At 42.7% G+C, this 20,301-nt stretch overlaps 1 protein-coding gene across 1 annotated transcript in view; it reads right to left on the bottom strand.

Moving 5' to 3' along the window:
* Positions 1-994: 994 nt before the first annotated feature.
* The window catches only part of LOC306970377 (organic cation/carnitine transporter 2-like), a 30,106-nt gene continuing 10,799 nt past the window's right edge, over positions 995-20,301 (bottom strand). Inside the window, exons 3-10 of the mRNA XM_079566339.1 lie at positions 18,685-18,839; positions 15,485-15,656; positions 7,572-7,698; positions 7,252-7,340; positions 5,365-5,579; positions 5,112-5,294; positions 1,187-1,322; positions 995-1,124 (exon numbers count right to left, since the gene is read on the bottom strand). Of these exons, the coding sequence (XP_079422465.1) occupies positions 1,052-1,124; positions 1,187-1,322; positions 5,112-5,294; positions 5,365-5,579; positions 7,252-7,340; positions 7,572-7,698; positions 15,485-15,656; positions 18,685-18,839 (1,150 nt within the window). The 3' untranslated portion in view covers positions 995-1,051. The remainder of the gene's footprint in view (positions 1,125-1,186; positions 1,323-5,111; positions 5,295-5,364; positions 5,580-7,251; positions 7,341-7,571; positions 7,699-15,484; positions 15,657-18,684; positions 18,840-20,301) is intronic.

The following is a 20,301-nucleotide window of genomic DNA, read 5'->3' on the forward strand; positions in this document are numbered from 1 at the left end:
CATTGCCGGCAGTAAGTCAGACCTGTTCCCGGTGCGTGTTGGTCTCCGCCAGGGCTGCCCTTTGTCACCGGTTCTTTTCATTACTTTTAAGGACAAAGGTGCTTCCCCTCTACAGGTCGGTGGGGAGTCCTTACCTCAAGTGGAGGAGTTCAAGTATCTCGGGGTCTTGTTCACGAGTGAGGGACGGATGGAGCGTGAGATCGATAGACGGATCGGTGCGGCGTCAGCAGTGATGCGGTCGCTGTATCGGTCTGTCGTGGTGAAGAGGGAGCTGAGTCGGGGCAAAGCTCTCGATTTACCGATCGATCTACGTTCCCGCCCTCACCTATGGTCATGAGATTTGGGTAATGATGGCCTGTGTTTACATCAGAAACAGCAGGGACGCCTCCAAACTGTGTTGGCTTTAACGCTTTTTACTAAAGCTCAAGTATTGCTTCATGTCAAAGCGCTCAGGTGAAGGAGCACTTTACAGTCAGTTATTTTATGCCAAATAACCGTCCCACGTCCGACATGTTCCTCGAAGACCTCACAGCGCGGGTGCATTTGTATATGTCGTCTCACAATTGTTAGGCAGGTCTGTAAAGCTATAACGGTGAATTTGGGACTACAGTGCATAGAGCTGCATAAAAAATAATGTATGTGCTGTGCAGAAACTTGTGGAGCAATTTGAACAATTTATGATGAAAAAACGCCTATACGCACGCGCTTATGTGTGGATCCCGTTTTAAACAAAAACAAGGCTGTGTGGACGCAATTTCCGGAGGGCATATTTATAAATGCCCTTCTACAAGTGGACTAGGCCTGAAACTTTTATACTCAAACAGTCGCTAACGGTCAGCTCACAGTAACATTTTCTCCAAGTACTTCTTTACTTCAGTATTTATTTGGGTCACTATTTGAGTACTTGAGTAAAGTGATTTCCAGATCCAGGTGGTGACGTTTTTTTGAGGGGCAACATTTTTTCTGGAATTGACGTTTTTTAAACACATCTATAAAAATAAGACTTGCGCCATTTTCCTTTCCATCCGAGGGCCATTAACTGAGATCTGGCTCAATGTAAGGACACAACGTTCACACTTGTGCCGTTTTCTAAGCACTTCTCCTTCTTCGGGCGATTGCACAGGCTGTAAAAGAAGACGGCATACATCAGAAGGTATGACATATATCAACAATAAAGACTACCCACCCTTTGCACTGCTGCATTTGGTCGATAGTTTCCGGGAGATCTTTGTTCAGCGTCTCTGGGAGGAAAAGGTTCACCACGCAGGACGCCATGGTGAGACTGCCCATCACGATGTACGGCAGGATCCTGTTGTACGTACCTGGTGAGTACAAATATACTGTATATATAATATAACAAATGTCCAAATATCTAAAAGAAACTAAGATAAATCAAGGCATGGGCATGTCTGCATTATGCAGTACTTGGGCCGACACTGGACCGTCATAATGAGTGAGAGTCACGTTACTGAAGTTGGGCCGATACTGGGCCGTCATAATGAGTGAGAGTCATGTTACTGGTTGGGCCGATACTGGGCTGTCATAATGAGTGAGAGTCATGTTACTGAAGTTGGGCCGACACTGGACCGTCATAATGAGTGAGAGTCATGTTACTGAAGTTGGGCTGACACTGGGCTGTCATAATGAGTGAGAGTCATGTTACTGAAGTTGGGCCGACACTGGGCTGTCATAATGAGTGAGAGTCATGTTAGTGGTTGGGCCGATACTGGGCCGTCATAATGAGTGAGAGTCATGTTACTGAAGTTGGGCCGATACTGGGCCGTCATAATGAGTGAGAGTCATGTTAGTGAAGTTGGGCCGACACTGGGCCGTCATAATGAGTGAGAGTCATGTTAGTGAAGTTGGGCCGACACTGGGCTGTCATAATGAGTGAGAGTCATGTTACTGAAGTTGGGCCGACACTGGGCTGTCATAATGAGTGAGAGTCATGTTAGTGGTTGGGCCGATACTGGGCCGTCATAATGAGTGAGAGTCATGTTACTGAAGTTGGGCCGATACTGGGCTGTCATAATGAGTGAGAGTCATGTTACTGAAGTTGGGCCGACACTGGACCGTCATAATGAGTGAGAGTCACGTTACTGAAGTTGGGCCAACACTGGGCTGTCATAATGAGTGAGAGTCACGTTACTGAAGTTGGGCCGATACTGGGCTGTCATAATGAGTGAGAGTCACGTTACTGAAGTTGGGCCGATACTGGACCGCCATAATGAGTGAGAGTCACGTTACTGAAGTTGGGCCGATACTGGGCTGTCATAATGAGTGAGAGTCATGTTACTGAAGTTGGGCCGATACTGGGCCGTCATAATGAGTGAGAGTCATGTTACTGAAGTTGGGCCGATACTGGGCTGTCATAATGAGTGAGAGTCATGTTAGTGGTTGGGCCGACACTAGGCTGTCATAATGAGTGAGAGTCATGTTAGTGGTTGGACCGATACTGGGCCGTCATAATGAGTGAGAGTCATGTTACTGAAGTTGGGCCGATACTGGGCCGTCATAATGAGTGAGAGTCACGTTGCTGAAGTTGGGCCGACACTGGGCCGTCATAATGAGTGAGAGTCACGTTGCTGAAGTTGGGCCGACACTGGGCCGTCATAATGAGTGAGAGTCACGTTACTGAAGTTGGGCCGACACTGGGCCGTCATAATGAGTGAGAGTCATGTTACTGAAGTTGGGCCGACACTGGGCCGTCATAATGAGTGAGAGTCATGTTACTGAAGTTGGGCCGATACTGGGCCGTCATAATGAGTGAAAGTCACGTTACTGAAGTTGGGCCGACACTGGAACGTCATAATGAGTGAGAGTCACGTTACTGAAGTTGGGCCGACACTGGGCCGTCATAATGAGTGAGAGTCACGTTACTGAAGTTGGGCCGACACTGGACCGTCATAATGAGTGAGAGTCACGTTACTGAAGTTGGGCCGACACTGGACCGTCATAATGAGTGAGAGTCACGTTACTGAAGTTGGGCCGACACTGGGCCGTCATAAAGAGTGAGAGTCATGTTGCTGAAGTTGGGCCGACACTGGGCTGTCATAATGAGTGAGAGTCACGTTACTGAAGTTGGGCCGACACTGGACCGTCATAATGAGTGAGAGTCACGTTACTGAAGTTGGGCCGACACTGGGCCGTCATAATGAGTGAGAGTCATGTTGCTGAAGTTGGGCCGACACTGGGCCGTCATAATGAGTGAGAGTCACGTTACTGAAGTTGGGCCAGCACTGGACCGTCATAATGAGTGAGAGTCATGTTGCTGAAGTTGGGCCGACACTGGGCCGTCATAATGAGTGAGAGTCACGTTACTGAAGTTGGGCCGATACTGGAACGTCATAATGAGTGAGAGTCACGTTACTGAAGTTGGGCCGACACTGGGCCGTCATAATGAGTGAGAGTCATGTTGCTGAAGTTGGGCCGACACTGGGCCGTCATAATGAGTGAGAGTCACGTTACTGAAGTTGGGCCGATACTGGACTGTCATAATGAGTGAGAGTCATGTTACTGAAGTTGGGCCGACACTGGACCGTCATAATGAGTGAGAGTCACGTTACTGAAGTTGGGCCGATACTGGACTGTCATAATGAGTGAGAGTCACGTTACTGAAGTTGGGCCGACACTGGGCCGTCATAATGAGTGAGTCATGTAACTGAAGTTGGGCCAACACTGGACCGTCATAATGAGTGAGAGTCAGTTTACTGAAGTTGGGCCGATACTGGGCCGTCATAATGAGTGAGAGTCATGTTACTGAAGTTGGGCCGACACTGGGCCGTCATAATGAGTGAGAGTCACGTTACTGAAGTTGGGCCGACACTGGGCCGTCATAATGAGTGAGAGTCATGTTTCTGAAGTTGGGCCGACACTGGGCCGTCATAATGAGTGAGAGTCATGTTTCTGAAGTTGGGCCGATACTGGGCCGTCATAATGAGTGAAGGTCATGTTTCTGAAGTTGGGCCGATACTGGGCCGTCATAATGAGTGAAGGTCATGTTTCTGAAGTTGGGCCGATACAGGGCCGTCATAATGAGTGAAGGTCATGTTTCTGAAGTTGGGCCGATACTGGGCCGTCATAATGAGTGAAGGTCATGTTTCTGAAGTTGGGCCGATACTGGGCCGTCATAATGAGTGAAGGTCATGTTTCTGAAGTTGGGCCGATACTGGGCCGTCATAATGAGTGAAGGTCATGTTTCTGAAGTTGGGCCGATACTGGGCCGTCATAATGAGTGAGAGTCATGTTTCTGAAGTTGGGCCGACACTGGGCCGTCATAATGAGTGAGAGTCATGTTTCTGAAGTTGGGCCGATACTGGGCCGTCATAATGAGTGAAGGTCATGTTTCTGAAGTTGGGCCGATACTGGGCCGTCATAATGAGTGAAGGTCATGTTTCTGAAGTTGGGCCGATACTGGGCCGTCATAATGAGTGAAGGTCATGTTTCTGAAGTTGGGCCGATACTGGGCCGTCATAATGAGTGAAGGTCATGTTTCTGAAGTTGGGCCGATACTGGGCCGTCATAATGAGTGAAGGTCATGTTTCTGAAGTTGGGCCGACACTGGGCCGTCATAATGAGTGAGAGTCACGTTACTGAAGTTGGGCCGATACTGGGCCGTCATAATGAGTGAGAGTCACGTTACTGAAGTTGGGCAGCACTTTGGTTAGCGCTCGTGCTTCACAGCTAGAAGGTCCAGGTTCGAGGGGGCCTCTCTATGTGGAGTTTGCATGTTCTCCCCGTATCTGCTTAGGTTACCTCCGGGTACTCTGGTTTGTTTGTATACTTTATTGTTCCCGTAGGCAAATTTGTCCTTTGCATTTGACCCATCCTTTGATGCCGCTGGGGCAACCCCTAAGGAACAGTGGGCGACCGCAGTGCTGCGTCTGGTGACCCATCTGATGTAGGGCCAGGCTGATTGTCAAAACCTGGCTGGAGGATTCACCTATTATACATGTTTTTAGTGTTCGGGGAAACGGGAGAACATACTGTACAAACCTTGGAAACTAAACATGGACGATTAGGGCCAGAAGTTGAGGTTCATTTTCTGATTCATATTTTGTGTGACATTTACTGAGCTTGTACTTGAAGTAAAAAGTTCGCCCGTTACTGACCCAAATAAATGACGTACGGCGCGGTGATGCTGCCCACTCTGGCCGCGGAGGAGCACATGCCCATGCCCACGTTCCTGATGACCGTGGGGTAGAGCTCAGCCGTGTAGATGTAGACGATCCCGAAGGCCATCGTGAAACCAAACTTCCCGGTCATCTCCAGGGCCAGTGCCACCGACTGCAGCGCTGAGAACACGCACCGTATTACAACAGGAGAGCACGAAACCGGATTTACGCGCCTTTCCAAAGGACTCACTTTCGGGTATGAACTGGATTAGCAGCAGGACGCCGCCCCCGATGAGGAGAAAGACGGAGAGGAGGGGGCGGCGTGGGCACTTCTTCAGCAGCCACGTCGACACCACGTACGCCGGCACCTCGGAGGCGGCGGACAGGAAGCAGTTCATGAAAGGATCGCCGCTCAAGTTCGACGTGTTCAGGGACAGGCCAAAGTAGCCAATGTTGATCGCCATCCTGGAGCAACGAGAAGAAGTCACAACAAAAAGTTATCATCTGAACTGAGTGGCATTAGGAGTCCATTTTTATTCAGTTTATCTATTCTTCGAACTAGCACACTGGGCTGTTGCAGAAGGTGTTCGTGTCGATTTTTTTTTTTTTTTACAATCAGATCTACTAAAGGCCTTCCCCACCACTTGTCAGACTAAAACGAAGCATGTGACCACAAAGGAGCAAATACCCACGGAACAAGCGTTAGAAAACTCATCAGACTAACAACAAGACAAAGGTTTACTCTGTAGACCAGTGCTTCTCAACCTTTTGGAGCCGCGACCCCCACTATAACAGTTAAAGGGGTTCGTGACCCCCGCTCGGGTCACACCGTGAGAAATAGAAACATTAGCCTACATAATTCTTCAAAAATTAAGAAAAAAAACAAACGGCTAAATTGAAAGTCATCAAACTACAAACAAATAATGGCACTCTGGTAAAAGAGCAAACAAATGCTACAATAAAATATTTGATTATATGCTAATGAAAATATGGCTATTTTATCAAAATGATCTGGCGACCCCCCAAATTTTTCTCCCGACCCCCAGGTTGAGAACCACTGCTATAGACGACAGTCAAACAGCTAGCAGTTTAAACAGCAGATTACTACTACTACTACTAAGTTAGTAGTATAGTACTACATCAGGCTCTTTAAACTCCATAAACACATTAAAGTATATACCCGAGCAATCCACTGGTATTTGCTAGTTTCCCCATAGTGTTTACAGGGACCGCGTGCAATTTAAGTGAAAGTAGTCAGTCTTCAGGGTAGTGTGCTGCTCTGTGTTAGGGCTGGGGAAAAAATCGATTGGATTAGCTCAATCCAAATACAATAATAATTTGGATGTTTAACAGTCTTTGCTGCACACTGCACAGTGGCCTTTCAGCTAGAGAAAGGGTTTGCCTTTGCAATTTTGTTTACGTTGATGCATATTAATTAAATACAATAATTATATATATTCATAAGTTTGCAGTTATTTGGTTATAAATGGTGGGGGGAAATTGAATTGAATCGTGAATAGAATTTGAGTATTTTATAAAAAATCACTGATTTTTTTGGGGAAAAATCGGCCAGCTCCAGTGTGTGTGTGTGTGTGCTGGAGGCGGGACCTGCGATCACTGCCATCTATCTGTCATGTTCATGCACATTCTCGGGATTAATCAGAACTAGCCCTTTTTTTGTTCTTGTGGAACAATTGTGATCAGCTGTATAAAACTACAATGATTATACACAGTAATGACATTAGGCGATTGGTTATGATTTAAAATGATCTATAAAAAATGAAAAATACAACTTATTCTTTCTTCTTTCTCTTATCAAAAAAAAAAAAAAAAAAAGCAGGAGAAGCTTAGTCCACCTAGCCCATTGATGCCAGCCGTCCCTGGCAGTTTTCCTCTTGTTTTTATGTCGGTGCTAGACGATGAGATTGGAACTCTGAATCACCCCATAATCACGGCTGTGTTTTTGACCAAGTGGAAAAAGGACAAGGGACAAGACCTTGTGGAAGGCCCAGGGCACGCTGGTGGGACTATGTCTCCGAGCTGGCCTGGTGTCGCCTCGGGTTCCCCCCAGAACAGCTGGAGGAGGCGTGTGTGGATCGGGAAGTAGGATGGATGGATGGATGGAAAGAGGACTCACCACAGGACCAGGCACATCAGGGTGATGCACCTGATGTTCCTGGACCTCAGCACGTCCAACATGGTGTACTTCTTCATTTCGGACTGAACCTGCCGCCACAACAAACACAACAGGGCTGAAGAACAACATGGAAAAACACTCAAAGACGCTCGACTCAGTAAAGTTGGTTTTGTTAAACTGCACAACAACATAAAGTCAGATTGATAAATTATTCCATTGTTGGCTGAATTTATGACATTTGTGAACAATTTTCATCTCGTCAGGCCGATCGATTGCGTTATCGGTTCCTACGAGGTTGCGATGCGTGACCTCGGACTCACCTCTGCCTCCTTGAAGATGACGGCGGGCGCCTCCACGCCGTTCCTCCGCGCCGCGTCTCTCACGATCAGCTCGGCCTCGTCGCTCCGGCCCTGGGTGACCAGCCAGCGGGGAGACTCCGGGATAAACCTGGGCCCAGGGCCAACATTTATACAGGAATAAAATCTGCTATAGGTTCATCATTGCAACCATGCCCCCTACTTTATTTCACTTTTGGCCCGTTGAATTATTTACATCATTTATTAAATATCTATTTAACATCTACTTTCTTTATCCTGCAACCTTTAAAGGGATACTTCAGGATTGTTGACATAGGGCCTTATTTCTTAGTTATCCAGAGTGTTGCTGATTTCTGGAGATATTTTTTTTCTAATTCATGCAGTTCTTATGTTTGAAGAGTTTGGTGGCGCTAGGCTAGTGCTATGTCAGGGCCCAGATTATTCATGCTTCATCTCAACTCTCAATTGCAAAAGGCGACATCTTGTTTTCCTTGCCTTGCATTGCCTAAATGACTTGAACTGAGAAGATTTATCTTGTTTTGAGCGGTTTTCACTCATTCAGACTGATGACTTTGCTTGTTTAAGGACATTTCAGACGAAGGTTTTGAAGTAAAGCTATCCAAATATATCCAAACCAGAAAAAAAAAGAAAAGAAACTGTATTACTAAAGCATGAACGGTGCTATTTATAATACAAAAGTCAGTGTAAAGGTTTCCAGAATCTCCCTGTGTTTACGCGCTCTTTGGTTCCACCACCAGAGGGCAGTGCACACGCGGGGGTTCTCCTGAAGAACATCAAGCAGACATTAACCTCTTAACCACCGCCTTAACCCAGTGCATTTCCTCCAGTGCAGCTTCACCCAAATCTAAAAGCTTCTTGAAAATATTGTGGAAACAAAAATGGTACAAAAACGAGGAGGAAAATGCAGCAAAAGAGCGACAGAAACGCAACAAAAAGTGTCAAACAGCGATGAAAAAGATGTCAATAAAGCGATGACAAAATGCACTTGGTTAAGGCGGGGTTTAAGAGGTTGAATCTGATCCAGTTAACCTTTTAACCACCGCCTTGACCAAGTACATTTTCTCTAGTTCAGCTGTACGCCTCATTTGAAAGCTAAGACCAACATGACTCATCTGGATCATTTTCCTCACGTTGTCGTCACTGTTTAAAACTTTTTTTGAGAGCGCGTTTTTGTCACTTTTTTTAATTGCCTTTATGTCATGTTTTCGTTGCTCTTTTGTTGCATTTTCATTCTTGTTTTCATCTCATTTTTTGTTGCTATTTTGACACTTTGGCTTTACCCAAATCGTAAGCTTCTTGAAAACAAACTGGAGACAGTGTGCTGGGTTCAGGCGGAGGTTAAGAGGTTAAAACAGACCACCTGCTCCTCTTTTGGTCGCACTGCACCACCCATTTAGACCCACTTTTTCAATAATGTTAGATTTAGAGTCATTACAGGAATTAAAAAACGAAGGCCCTGACGAGCAATTGTTTCAAGCTGGCATTAAATCTACATTTCTTCATATTTTATGGCATAGAAAATACAAAAGGTCTGGTCCAAAGCCCATTCAACTGCATGTTTTAATGACAATTTCAGAATTATTTTTTTTGGTGTCAGTTTACACAATTTATTGAGCCCCCTATTGGCAGACGCCTTCTGAGGAAGATAGTAAAGCCGGTAAACAAACCTTCTGTCTTACTAAAATAACAGTGTGAACCTTTTGCAAGGCTCTTTCTAAACATCTGATCACACAGACATTTCACATTTACCCTGGAGCTTCTTTAGTAATGCTTTTCTAACGTTAATTTTTTTCCATACACAATGAAGGCTTATTATAAATATAAAAATATCTTCATTTTTCTTAGAGAAACGGGGAGCTACATTGTTCAAATTAGGAGTAAAACTGCAAAATCTTTTGTCTTTTCAGGAGATTCAGATAAAGTTGTGCTTTTGCTGTGTTTGTCTCTGGAACTCTCAACAGTTTGGACCTGGAAGAAGCTTATTATTGTTTGTGACGTCACACTTAACAGGCGTATAGGGAAATAACGGGACAGGAAGAGCAGCACCTCCTGAGGCTCCACTCGGACTCCTGTACATACAGCCCATCCATCCATCCATCCATCCATCCATCCATCCATCCATCCATCCATCCATCCATCCATCCATCCATCCATCCATCCATCCATCCATCCATCCATCCATCCATCCATCCATCCATCCATCCATCCATCCATCCATCCATCCATCCATCCATCCATTTTCTTCCACTTTTCCATTTCCGGGTCGTGGGGGCAGCTGTTGGAGGGCCACCGTTTTTACATACTGAGTTATGTATTGACGAGTTCTTTAGGACCTGTCTGATCTTCAGTCACGTAAACACAGCACAGACGGCGTTAGCATTTAGCCTCTCCCTCTCTCCTCTATAGCTCCAAAACAGATCAAGATAGAAGCTACCAAGCTCTTCCACGTTTCCCCTATTTAAATATGGTTACGTGAAGTGTTCCACTACAAAGTATAATTACACAAAATTAAACAATGTGGATTTTCTAAGCGGATAAAAGGGGGAACTATATCGTAAGGCGTAATAATACCAGGAGTAGTTCGAAATCCGCACAGTAATATCTTCACTTTACTGTGCGGATGCCAAATAGCATTGATCACGAATGACGTCAAATTTGCTCATGAATATTCATAAGCTCCGGTGACAGCGCGAGATGCCCGAAAATTCGGACACTTTACAATGGCGACACCTGCTGCAATACGAATAGTTTTGGAAGAGAACGACGTCCCAGGGGCTTCATTTCATTATAACTCAATCGAGAAACACAGTGTAGATCAGCTTAAACGTTGGTTGACATGTAGAGGCCTCAAAGTGAGCGGAAAGAAAGCCGTATTAGTAGAAAGGTAAGCGTTTAATTAAGCTAGCACTCGCTCGGTAATCGATGCCGTATGCGGTGCAGCGTGTGGTGTTGCAAACTTTTTACTTTTTAATATAAACACATTGAAGTCACACATTTTATCAGTAGATATGAATTTTACGTCTGGCCTGTTAGTATCCATCATAAAGAACTCAGTGGTGTACAAAAAATGGTTTATTGTCGATGAGTTTTACAGTATAAAGAAAAAAATTATAATATTGTATTACAAGCCCTGTTACGGGCCTTTTAATGCACACAAATATATATGCCTACATATACTGCTAAAAATAAATAAAGGGAACACTTGAACAACACACTGATGTAAGTGTTACCTTTATTTTATGTATAAATAAAGGGAACAGTGAATATTGTCCTATTTAATTATGATATAAATTTGCTAATCTTTCCATTCTGTTTGTACAGATGTCAGCATGCTGTAAATCAAAAGCTACCAATTGATCCTGCTATAGACGGTGGTGCATGGTATGACATCAAAGCTGCAACTAAGCGGGGCTCCAGTCCAGCAAATGAGGATCCTCAACCAAAGGATGGAAATTGGAAAGATTTTCCTCAATCTGGCATACCACTGAATTTTAATACAGGTCATATTTATCACCACATCATAGAATCTGTACAAGAAAATATTGATATGGAAAATGAAGAATCAGACTGTCAAACATCAAAACCCATGAGAAGAGGCAGACAACTGTTTGAAAGTAGAAATGTGACCTTGATGCAGGATTTGTGCCAGGGCAACCTGTATCATGTAAAGGCAAAAGTTCTTGGAAGCATGCGCAAGATAGCATATAGTGTTGTGATAGTCCTCTCAAAGCACACTGGATTTGTGCAAAATGCTTCTTGTGAGTGTAAGGCTTCTTCACTTGGGCGCTGTAGTCATGTGGCTGCTGTTCTCTTTGCTATAAATGACTGTAAGGACTCCGGAAGTAATGAATCGTGTACAAGCAAACCCTGTGCTTGGAATATTGGCAGGAAGGCAGGCAAAAACCCAAAGTGCATCACAGACGCTCAGTACCCAAATAGGAAGCGGAAGATGTCCGAGGTAATGAAGTTTGACCCCAGACCTGCTCTTATGCAAAGAACATCAGTAACATATGAGGAGATGAACAATTTTCTGACAGACTTAAAAACTGCAAGTTACCCTGGGGGTAGCATATGGGAGACCATCATCCCCTGGCATTATGGTGACTACACCCTTTCCATTGATGAAATAGACTTGTTGAGGCAAAAGGTGGCCATTATTTGTCAAAATCTGATGCCAAGTGTGAGTGGTATCACAGAACTATGTCCGACACAGGGGGATGAGGCTTGGTTTGCTGAGCGCAGACTTCGGGTTACTGCATCGATTGCCAAATCAGTACTAACAGCTTCGAGTAACCAGCAAACCTGGTGAAAGCAAAGCTATGGGAACCACCAGTGAAAGCTGCCAGCCTGGAATATGGCCATGCAAATGAGGCTATAGCAAGACAAGGCTTTGAGGATATTTTCCCTAACTTTACTGTTGAAGAGAGTGGACTGTGGGTGAATTCTGAGTATCCCTACCTTGCAGCCTCTCCAGATGGTCTGTTGTATGATAAAGACTCGGACAGTCATGGGGTGTTAGAAATAAAATGCCCCATGTTACTGAAAACAATACATCCAAAAGACTTCTCCACAGCACTGACTAAGAGACAACTGGCAGCTTTCTGTTTGAAGGCAGATGGGGATAAGGTGACACTAAGTAAAAAACATGCCTATTATTACCAAGTGCAAATGCAAATGGGAATTTTACAGAGAGCGTGGTGCTACTTTGTTGTCTGGAGCCCGAAAGGATTGATTGCAAATACAATTTGTTTCGACAAAGACTTCTTTGATGCTATGGTTCCCGTTCTGAGAGACTTTCATTGTAATTACCTCTGCCCAGAATATGTTGAAATGAGACTTCCAAGACATCTCCCAATTTTGAGTTTGAAATAATAGATCCTAAAATGGATTGTGAAAAAATGTCTATTACTGGTCAAAGTTATTGTGATGTTAATCATTCTCTTGTCAGGACATGTCTCACTGAATTTAAATTCTCATTTCATTCTGTGGTTCTTTTATACATTGTTATTTTTGAAAACCTAAATGCATAATGTGATACATTTCCACAATACCACAGTAAACATTATCAGTAATCTTATTAAACAACCAAAATTTGTATTTGAAATATGTTTTTATTTCAACATTTCATGACAGTTTTTTCAATGTTTCTTATATTCCATGAAAATACTAAAGATGCTTCTATTTAGGCAACAAGTGGTTCTTGGAAGTTAACTAAACAGCCTGCCATGAAAACCATTTGTGAAAATACTGGCTGCAATGACAGGGGTATAACTTTGCTTAGCAATCTGAATTTCTTTATTCTCTCAATGCATCTTTCAACGTGGATTCGTACTCTTGCAATCTTTTTCGTGTAAATTTCTTCCTCTGGAGTAAGCTTTTTCCTCCCATTCAAAAATGGCGGGATGTTGAGGTTAACCCCCCTTTCTGACAGAATTTCCCTTATAGTGAAACCCCGGTCAGCAACAACAAGATCCCCCGTCTCCAGATTATCCAGAAATCCACTTTGCTTAACAATTTCAACATCAGAAATGGATCCTTCATAGGCATCAGATACAAACATAACAGCTCCGGTAGGGGAAATGCCTATCAACACTTTGTATGTCCCATGACTTTTGTACGATGAGTAGAGATTACCCTGTTGCTCAAAATTAGACGCTTGCTCTACAAAAAATTCAGTACAGTCAATGATAGTTCTTATCCCTTTAAATTTCTTAAAACATGAAGGGAGATTTCTCGCAACAATATCACGAGTTGCAAACATTGGCTTCTTCAATGTGGAAAACTGAAGATACATAAACTGAATCCAGGTGGTAACTATTTTTGAGACTAAACTAACAGAAATTCCAAATCTATACGCCAAATCATTATGAAGTAAGCCAGTTCTAAGTCTGATTAAGGTAAGAAATAGTTCATTGATGGGATCCAGTTTTCTTTTGACACCAGGCCTTTTTCTTGGAGATTTCTCTGACTTTAGTGAGCTTTTGTGATATGATAGTTTGTCTCTAGAGGGTCCAAGGAAATTCCAAAGAGCCATGAACTGAAGCCAAGTCAGACCGGTATAAAATTTAAACTGCTTGTCATCATTTTTAACATCATCAACAGAGAACACGTGTTTCTGCTGTGTAGCCGCGTTTTGATTTTTACACTTTGTGAGTTCATTTTTCAGAATCATGTTTTCCAGTTTTAACTTCACCACTTCATCGCATTGGATATCAGTCTGACAGGATTTGTCCATCTTATCAATGCTGTGCTCATCCGACATGACTTGGGCTGCCAGATCTGCAAAACAAAAGGGAACATATATAATAACCATTTCTGCATCAAAACAGACAGTGTGATTTTATTTGACAATACAAAATTATATTACATGTCATCCTACCTGAAACTGATGAAAGGTCCAGCAGGGCTGTTGCAGCATCCATTACAGTGGTTGTGTCATCATTGAATTGAAGATTTGTTGATTCATCCTCTGTCTTTTGGCTGCTTGTTGATGTGGTGGTGTTATAAGTAAACCTTTTCCTCTTTGTCATTGCTTCTTCAGAAGTGTCTTCATTTCTTGGTTTTGGGGGTTTCCTTTTGCGGGCCATTTTCTCCACCTATACCCAAGAAATTGATAATAGTTTAGGCTAATAAGCTCAAACATAAACACATAGCATTAGGGCAAGCTACTTGTGTTAGGAGTGTTTGCGGGGGGAAATGGTTTGGTTGTGACAACGGGCAGGTACAGAGATAATTTTAAAGGAAAAAAAAAAAAACAGCGCCAGTGGCCCCTGGAGTAAACAAATGGCCTGAATGTCTTGCGTTGCAGTGTATGATGTGTGTACAATACTGCGGTGAAGTTACGGATCTATATTCGGCATTAGCTTGACCAGAGAGGGAAGAGCTAGTCACGATGGACAAACAAAAGCCGTAACTAACGTCTAACTTCAACGCAGTGTGAAAAAGGCAAGTTAACGTACCTGCGCAGACGTTGCAGTTGCTGGTACTGGGTCTGGATTTTCAACTGTTGGTCCATTTCCACCGATGAAATGTAGAGAGCAAATATAGGTGTCTTTGGTCACATTTTTTACAGTAAATCCATCTCGCTTGCAAGCTAGCACCCAACGTTGACATTTCTCTGGTTTCCTTCGGGGCTTAGGAAAAGGAATGAAAAAAACTCCTTTCATATGGTCACGATCACCATATCGCGAGTCACTCCGGCAGACACCAAAGCAGCAGTGTTTTGTTGTTACCATAATGCGTCTCTTGAGGCGATAATTTGGAGAGAATTGCAAGTTGCTTCACTCATTTTCTCGTACAACACGCTTTACCGCTCAATTTAATTGTCCGAATTGAACATGGCCGCCGCGCTTGCGTAGTGCGCTGTTCTAAAAATAGCATTTTGCCGTAATCGTGATCAGTGCTATTACTCCTGGTATTATTACTCCTTACAATATAGTTCCCCCTTTTATCCGCTTAGAAAATCCACATTGTTTAATTTTGTGTAATTATACTTTGTAGTGGAACACTTCACGTAACCATATTTAAATAGTGAAAACGTGGAAGAGCTTGGTAGCTTCTATCTTGACCTGTTTTGGAGCTATAGAGGAGAGAGGGAGAGGCTAAATGCTAACGCCGTCTGCGCTGTGTTTACGTGACTGAAGGCACGGGGGAAGATCAGACAGGTCCTAAAGAACTCGTCAAAGCTAAGGTAAGAACATATCTCAGTATGTAAAAACGGTGGCCTATTCCTTTAAGGTGGCGGTTCGAGGAGGGCGACACACAGCCTATTGAATCATTTTGCAATGAGGGTAAATGTGCCTGCTGCCCACAGATGTTCCTGAGGAATCGACGCCTTGATCAAATAACGTGCATTGAAGATCATCAGAGCTACATTTCTTTTTCGGTGTTCGTACCACCACAGAGGGATGTAGACGACGGAGGTGGCGGCTAACACGGCCAGCAGGGTCCTCCACTCCCTGATGGCGTAGGCGATCCAGGGCAGCGTCATGTAGCCGATGCAGTAGAACAGGAAGGCCCCCAGCGTGCAGAAGATGACACGCATGGTTTTACTCAGCAGCTCTGTGCCTGCAAAACATCACGACAGGCCGACCGTGAAAAAACACAGCCATCAGCCACGGGACAGGAAAGCAACGTGAAATCAAACTGTTTAAAGTGGAAAAATACCAGTGTTAGCAAGAGTTAGAGACATGACTACTAAAGATGAGGCAACAGTAGGGCTGGGCACCATTACATCATATATGATACCAGTCCTTTCAACGATACTTGGTTTTAAACACCGATAACTGAACAATGCTTTTTCCGATGCCTACATATACTAAAATATTTGTCATTGAGAACCAGGAAACAGAACAATAATGTGTGAAAGATCTGACAATACCATATCAGGTTCAAGGCCGTGGGAACCCAGGGTGCTGAGGGCGCTGCAGCACCCCCTGGTGGATAGTTTGTGAACTGCAGGCAATATTGACCCCCTTAACTCCCACCTGAACTGAGAACATTTTCTCCAGTTTGGCTTTACCCCCAGTCCAAAAGCTTCTGGAAAAAAGGTGTGAAAATAGCAACAAAACTGAGACGAAAACAAGGATGAAAATGTGAAAAAAGTGAGAAAACATTGACGAAAAAGTGACAAAAAATGTACAAAAAATGACAAAAATGGACAAAAATTTGACAAAAAAATGCGAATAATTTGACGAAAAAGTGACAAAAAATCACGAAAATTTGACAAAAATGAGACGACTGCCCAACAAAAAGTGCTGAAAAAAAAAATCTGATGTGAGGAAAAACATCAATTTAGTTTTGTAGGTCTTTCAGATGAGGCGTTACACTGGCCTACAGGATTTGGGTAAAGCTGAACTGGAGGAAATGCTCTCGGTTCAGGCGGGAGTTAAGAGGTTAATAAATAGGATTTATGCACAGAAAAAGTATTTTGGGGGTACATTTTGTCCCTCAGCGCCCCCTAACTAAAATATCTTCCCACGGCTCTGATCAGGTTCATCTCCAATGTCAAGAAATGTGTGGAAAATGGGGAATCATTTGAGGTTAAAACATTTCAATCTTATAGAGCAAAATTCTACACAACTGTTTTTTGACCAGCCAGAGGTTAGCCAGGTTTTTCCCTGATGCCAACCCAAACTGCAGTCAGTGTGTGGCCTCCAGCCAATCATGTATATGTTTTGGTCCTGCTCAGAAATTAAACTCCTGTGGCAAAACATTTTTACATTCATAAAATCTGCTAAAGGTTAATCATTGCAACCATGCCCCCTACTGGCTACATGTGGTATCTCCCACACTTTGGGCTTATCTAAAGTCAGACTCCATTGTCTTCATTTCACTTTTGACCCGTTGAATTATTTATATCATTTATTAAATATTTATTCAAATGGAAAGATCCTCTGCCACCCACCTTCATGATTTGATTCACCCTGCAACTTTCTTTATCCTGCAACCTTTAAAGGGATACTTCAGGATTTAGGGCCTTATTTCCTGGTTATCCAGAGTGTTGCTGATTTCTGGAGATATTTTTTTTCTAATTCATGCAGTTCTTATATTTGAAGAGTTTCGTGGCGCTAGGCTAGTGCAAGGCTAGTGCATTTCTATGGTATCAGCTAGCCTGCATTAAAAACAGTCTGACCCGCTCCACAGAGCACCTGAGGCAAATCACTTATAACACCAGACTAACCATATAAATGTCTGTGTCCATAGAATCATTTTAACCATTTTGCATTTAAAATAACTTATGTTTGAGCAGCATCAGCTTCGTGGTTGTATAAGCTATGCGGCGGCGGAGTGATCTGCTAGAAAATAGTCCCTCAAAATGCGATCATTCATATGATGTAAGGTCAGATATATTTCAAAAATATTCTATGGACACAAATATCTATATTATTAGTAGGGCGTTATAAATGATTTGCCTCAGGTGCTCTGTGGAGTGTGACTGTTTCTTGTGTGGCATTCGCGGGTCTTTTTGACCCACTGTCATGTTCCGGGCATTTGGATGCAAGGTGACACAAGGGGGCGCCCTTCCAACCTTCTCAGTGTAAATGTGAGTTGACTTTCTTCAGAGTGAGACTTTAGGTCAGACACCATGAGTGAAAGTAACATGAGGCTAAATACAGTGAGCTCTTTGTTTCCAGTAAAAAGGCTGAGGCCTCATTGCTCTTCAGTCACAGACTGAGAAGTGAAGAAGGAAGTCATGGAGCTTCTGCTTTAGACAGAACTTCAGACTTCTGCTGCATGTAAGAGTTATATCTTATTCTGAAACTCCAAAATGTAGTAAAAACATACTACATGGACAATTATTATTACAATTACAAAAAGAAAAATATTTGAAAATCCTGTATCTAATCAAAAAATATTTTTTAATTTACTCTCATTGTACATATGTATCTTTTTTAATACATATGTACAATGAACTATATCCAGAGCCCATGAATCAGCCTTTGTCTGCCAGTGTGTGTGACTGTGTTAATGGGTTTATTTTATTATTTTGATCTGTTTTATGTTTATTTATGTTACTATTGTCATTTTCCATGTTCACCAAATCAAGTCTAAACAATAATAATAATTAAAAAAGAAATAAAAATGAGGATGAAAAATAAGAAAAATTAGGAAACAAAAAAAAAGAAGGGAAAATAAAATTATGTGTTTGAGGTGAAACACTTATTTTAGCCAATATTGCAATATTGATTTACACACCTCTTACCCTCTCGGCGGAACATTTTGCCCAGTTTGGTTTTATCCAAATCTAAAAGCTTAATAAAAAAAATAGCATCAAAATAGCAAAAAAAAAAAAAGGATGAAAACCACGACAGAAACACTTCAAAAATGTGACAAAAGCAGAGCGACAATGCAACAAAAACGTTACGGTCACTTTTCAAATGAAGCATTACGCTGCTCTGAAGTATCAAAAAAGCATCGGTCAGGTATCGGTATTGTAAACGCCGGTATCGGGCGGAAAAAAAATCCAACGACATCCAGTTGGTCCGAGGAAAGGTCTTACTGTGGCCAGAAGACGAATGTGGGGAAAGCTCGGAGGATTTGAAGCAAATACTCTTTGATGGAATGGGGAGGATAAAGGAGCGACTGTCTTTACCGAGGACAAAAGCCGAGATGTAGAGCGATATCTGCGACGCCCCGATGAACAGGAACATGACGCAGAACATCCTCCAGGAGTGTGAGAAGGACTGCAGCAGCACGGCCACGCACTGGGCCGCCAACGACACGAACACCACCTTCTTCCTGCCAAATCTGGACACACAAGAAATACAGCCACATGTGTTTTTCAATCGGACTGAACACATATAAGACCCAGCTGAGGACTGTCTGTAGACTTCAAAAAAGAGCCATTAGAAGACAACAATGATTTATCAGAATCTTTGTCTTTGGCAAATAAGATTCCTTTCCATTATGCGTGTATAATAATATAATATTGTAACATTATAATATTATAATAGTGATATATAGGATGTTAACAAAAATGTAATAATAGTAAAACTAATATAGTAATGATGGTAATAACAGTAATAATATTAGTATTAATAATAATAAAAACAAGTGCATTGTTTTGTGTGATCATAATCCTCATTTTGATGTATGCAACAGCATAAATGTAGTTCATAAACAGGTGCATGCACATAGTTGTGTGCGTATGTGCCTGGGTATGGAAAATCGAACACATGAATTTCTTATTCTCGTGTTATACATGCAGCCGTGCATGCGCCTTGTTTTTAGTATGGTGTTACTGAGTCAAACTGTTAAGATGATGTTATTAATGTAAATAATTCCTTCCTATGGGAAATGTAAGAACATGCGTCATGAAATCTTAGTTTCTTCTGATGTAAATACCTTTGAGGACACTTGTCTACTTAGGAATAGATCATTTCTTTATTTTTTTTGTGTGCAAACTTCTTCTTTGTTGTGGATACAGTCCTCACGTATTACTGTGAAAGGTAAATGTTTATTATGTTGAATGTAGGGGAGGCGCTCAGAAACTGCTTCAGCCGACTCCTTTGGCGCATCTATGACTGTTTATTGTGTATTTGTAAATCAGGAAAATGTAAGCTGCTCAAATAAAGTAAGCTTTTGCAGCACTACTGTTGGGAAATGGTCATGGATGTGGTGTCTCACTGTGAACTCACTTCAGATCAGTTCCATGTTCATGAATGTTTGCTCTGAGAAAGTTTATTTTTCTGCACTCCAGATACGGTTTCCCCGAGCGTGACCTTAGCGACCTGCTTTTTAAATTTTAGCCTGACAGTGGTTAGACTGGAACCCTTATGGGGATCAGCTGCAATGCATTAAGTGGTTAAGCAAAGTCAAACATTCACAATTGGTTTAGTGTGCTGAAGAGTTCAAACGTGAGGTCGAATCACATGAGACATACGCCGCGGCCTAAAGGTGCCGAGTCAATTGTTAACGTCGGAAGGTCAAGCTGTTGTGTATGTTGTCAAGTGATCTACTACACTTCACTCCATCGAAGTAACTTCCTTAATTAAGGACTTTGGTCCGGCAGAAACAGTCACAGTTCACACCTCTTCCTTACTGTCTGCTCATGGAGCTTATTGGAAACACGCAATGTTTGTAAATTTAGTTTAATTTGATCAGATGTTTTACTCAAAAACAATCAGAAAATAGTTATTTTTCTCTTTCCATTAGTTTTATCGACAAGACAAGTGAGATGATCAGTGTCCCGACCAATAATGACACAAAA

The sequence above is a fragment of the Gobius niger genome (assembly GCF_951799975.1).
Source record: "Gobius niger genome assembly, chromosome: 11".
Lineage (NCBI taxonomy): Eukaryota > Metazoa > Chordata > Actinopteri > Gobiiformes > Gobiidae > Gobius > Gobius niger.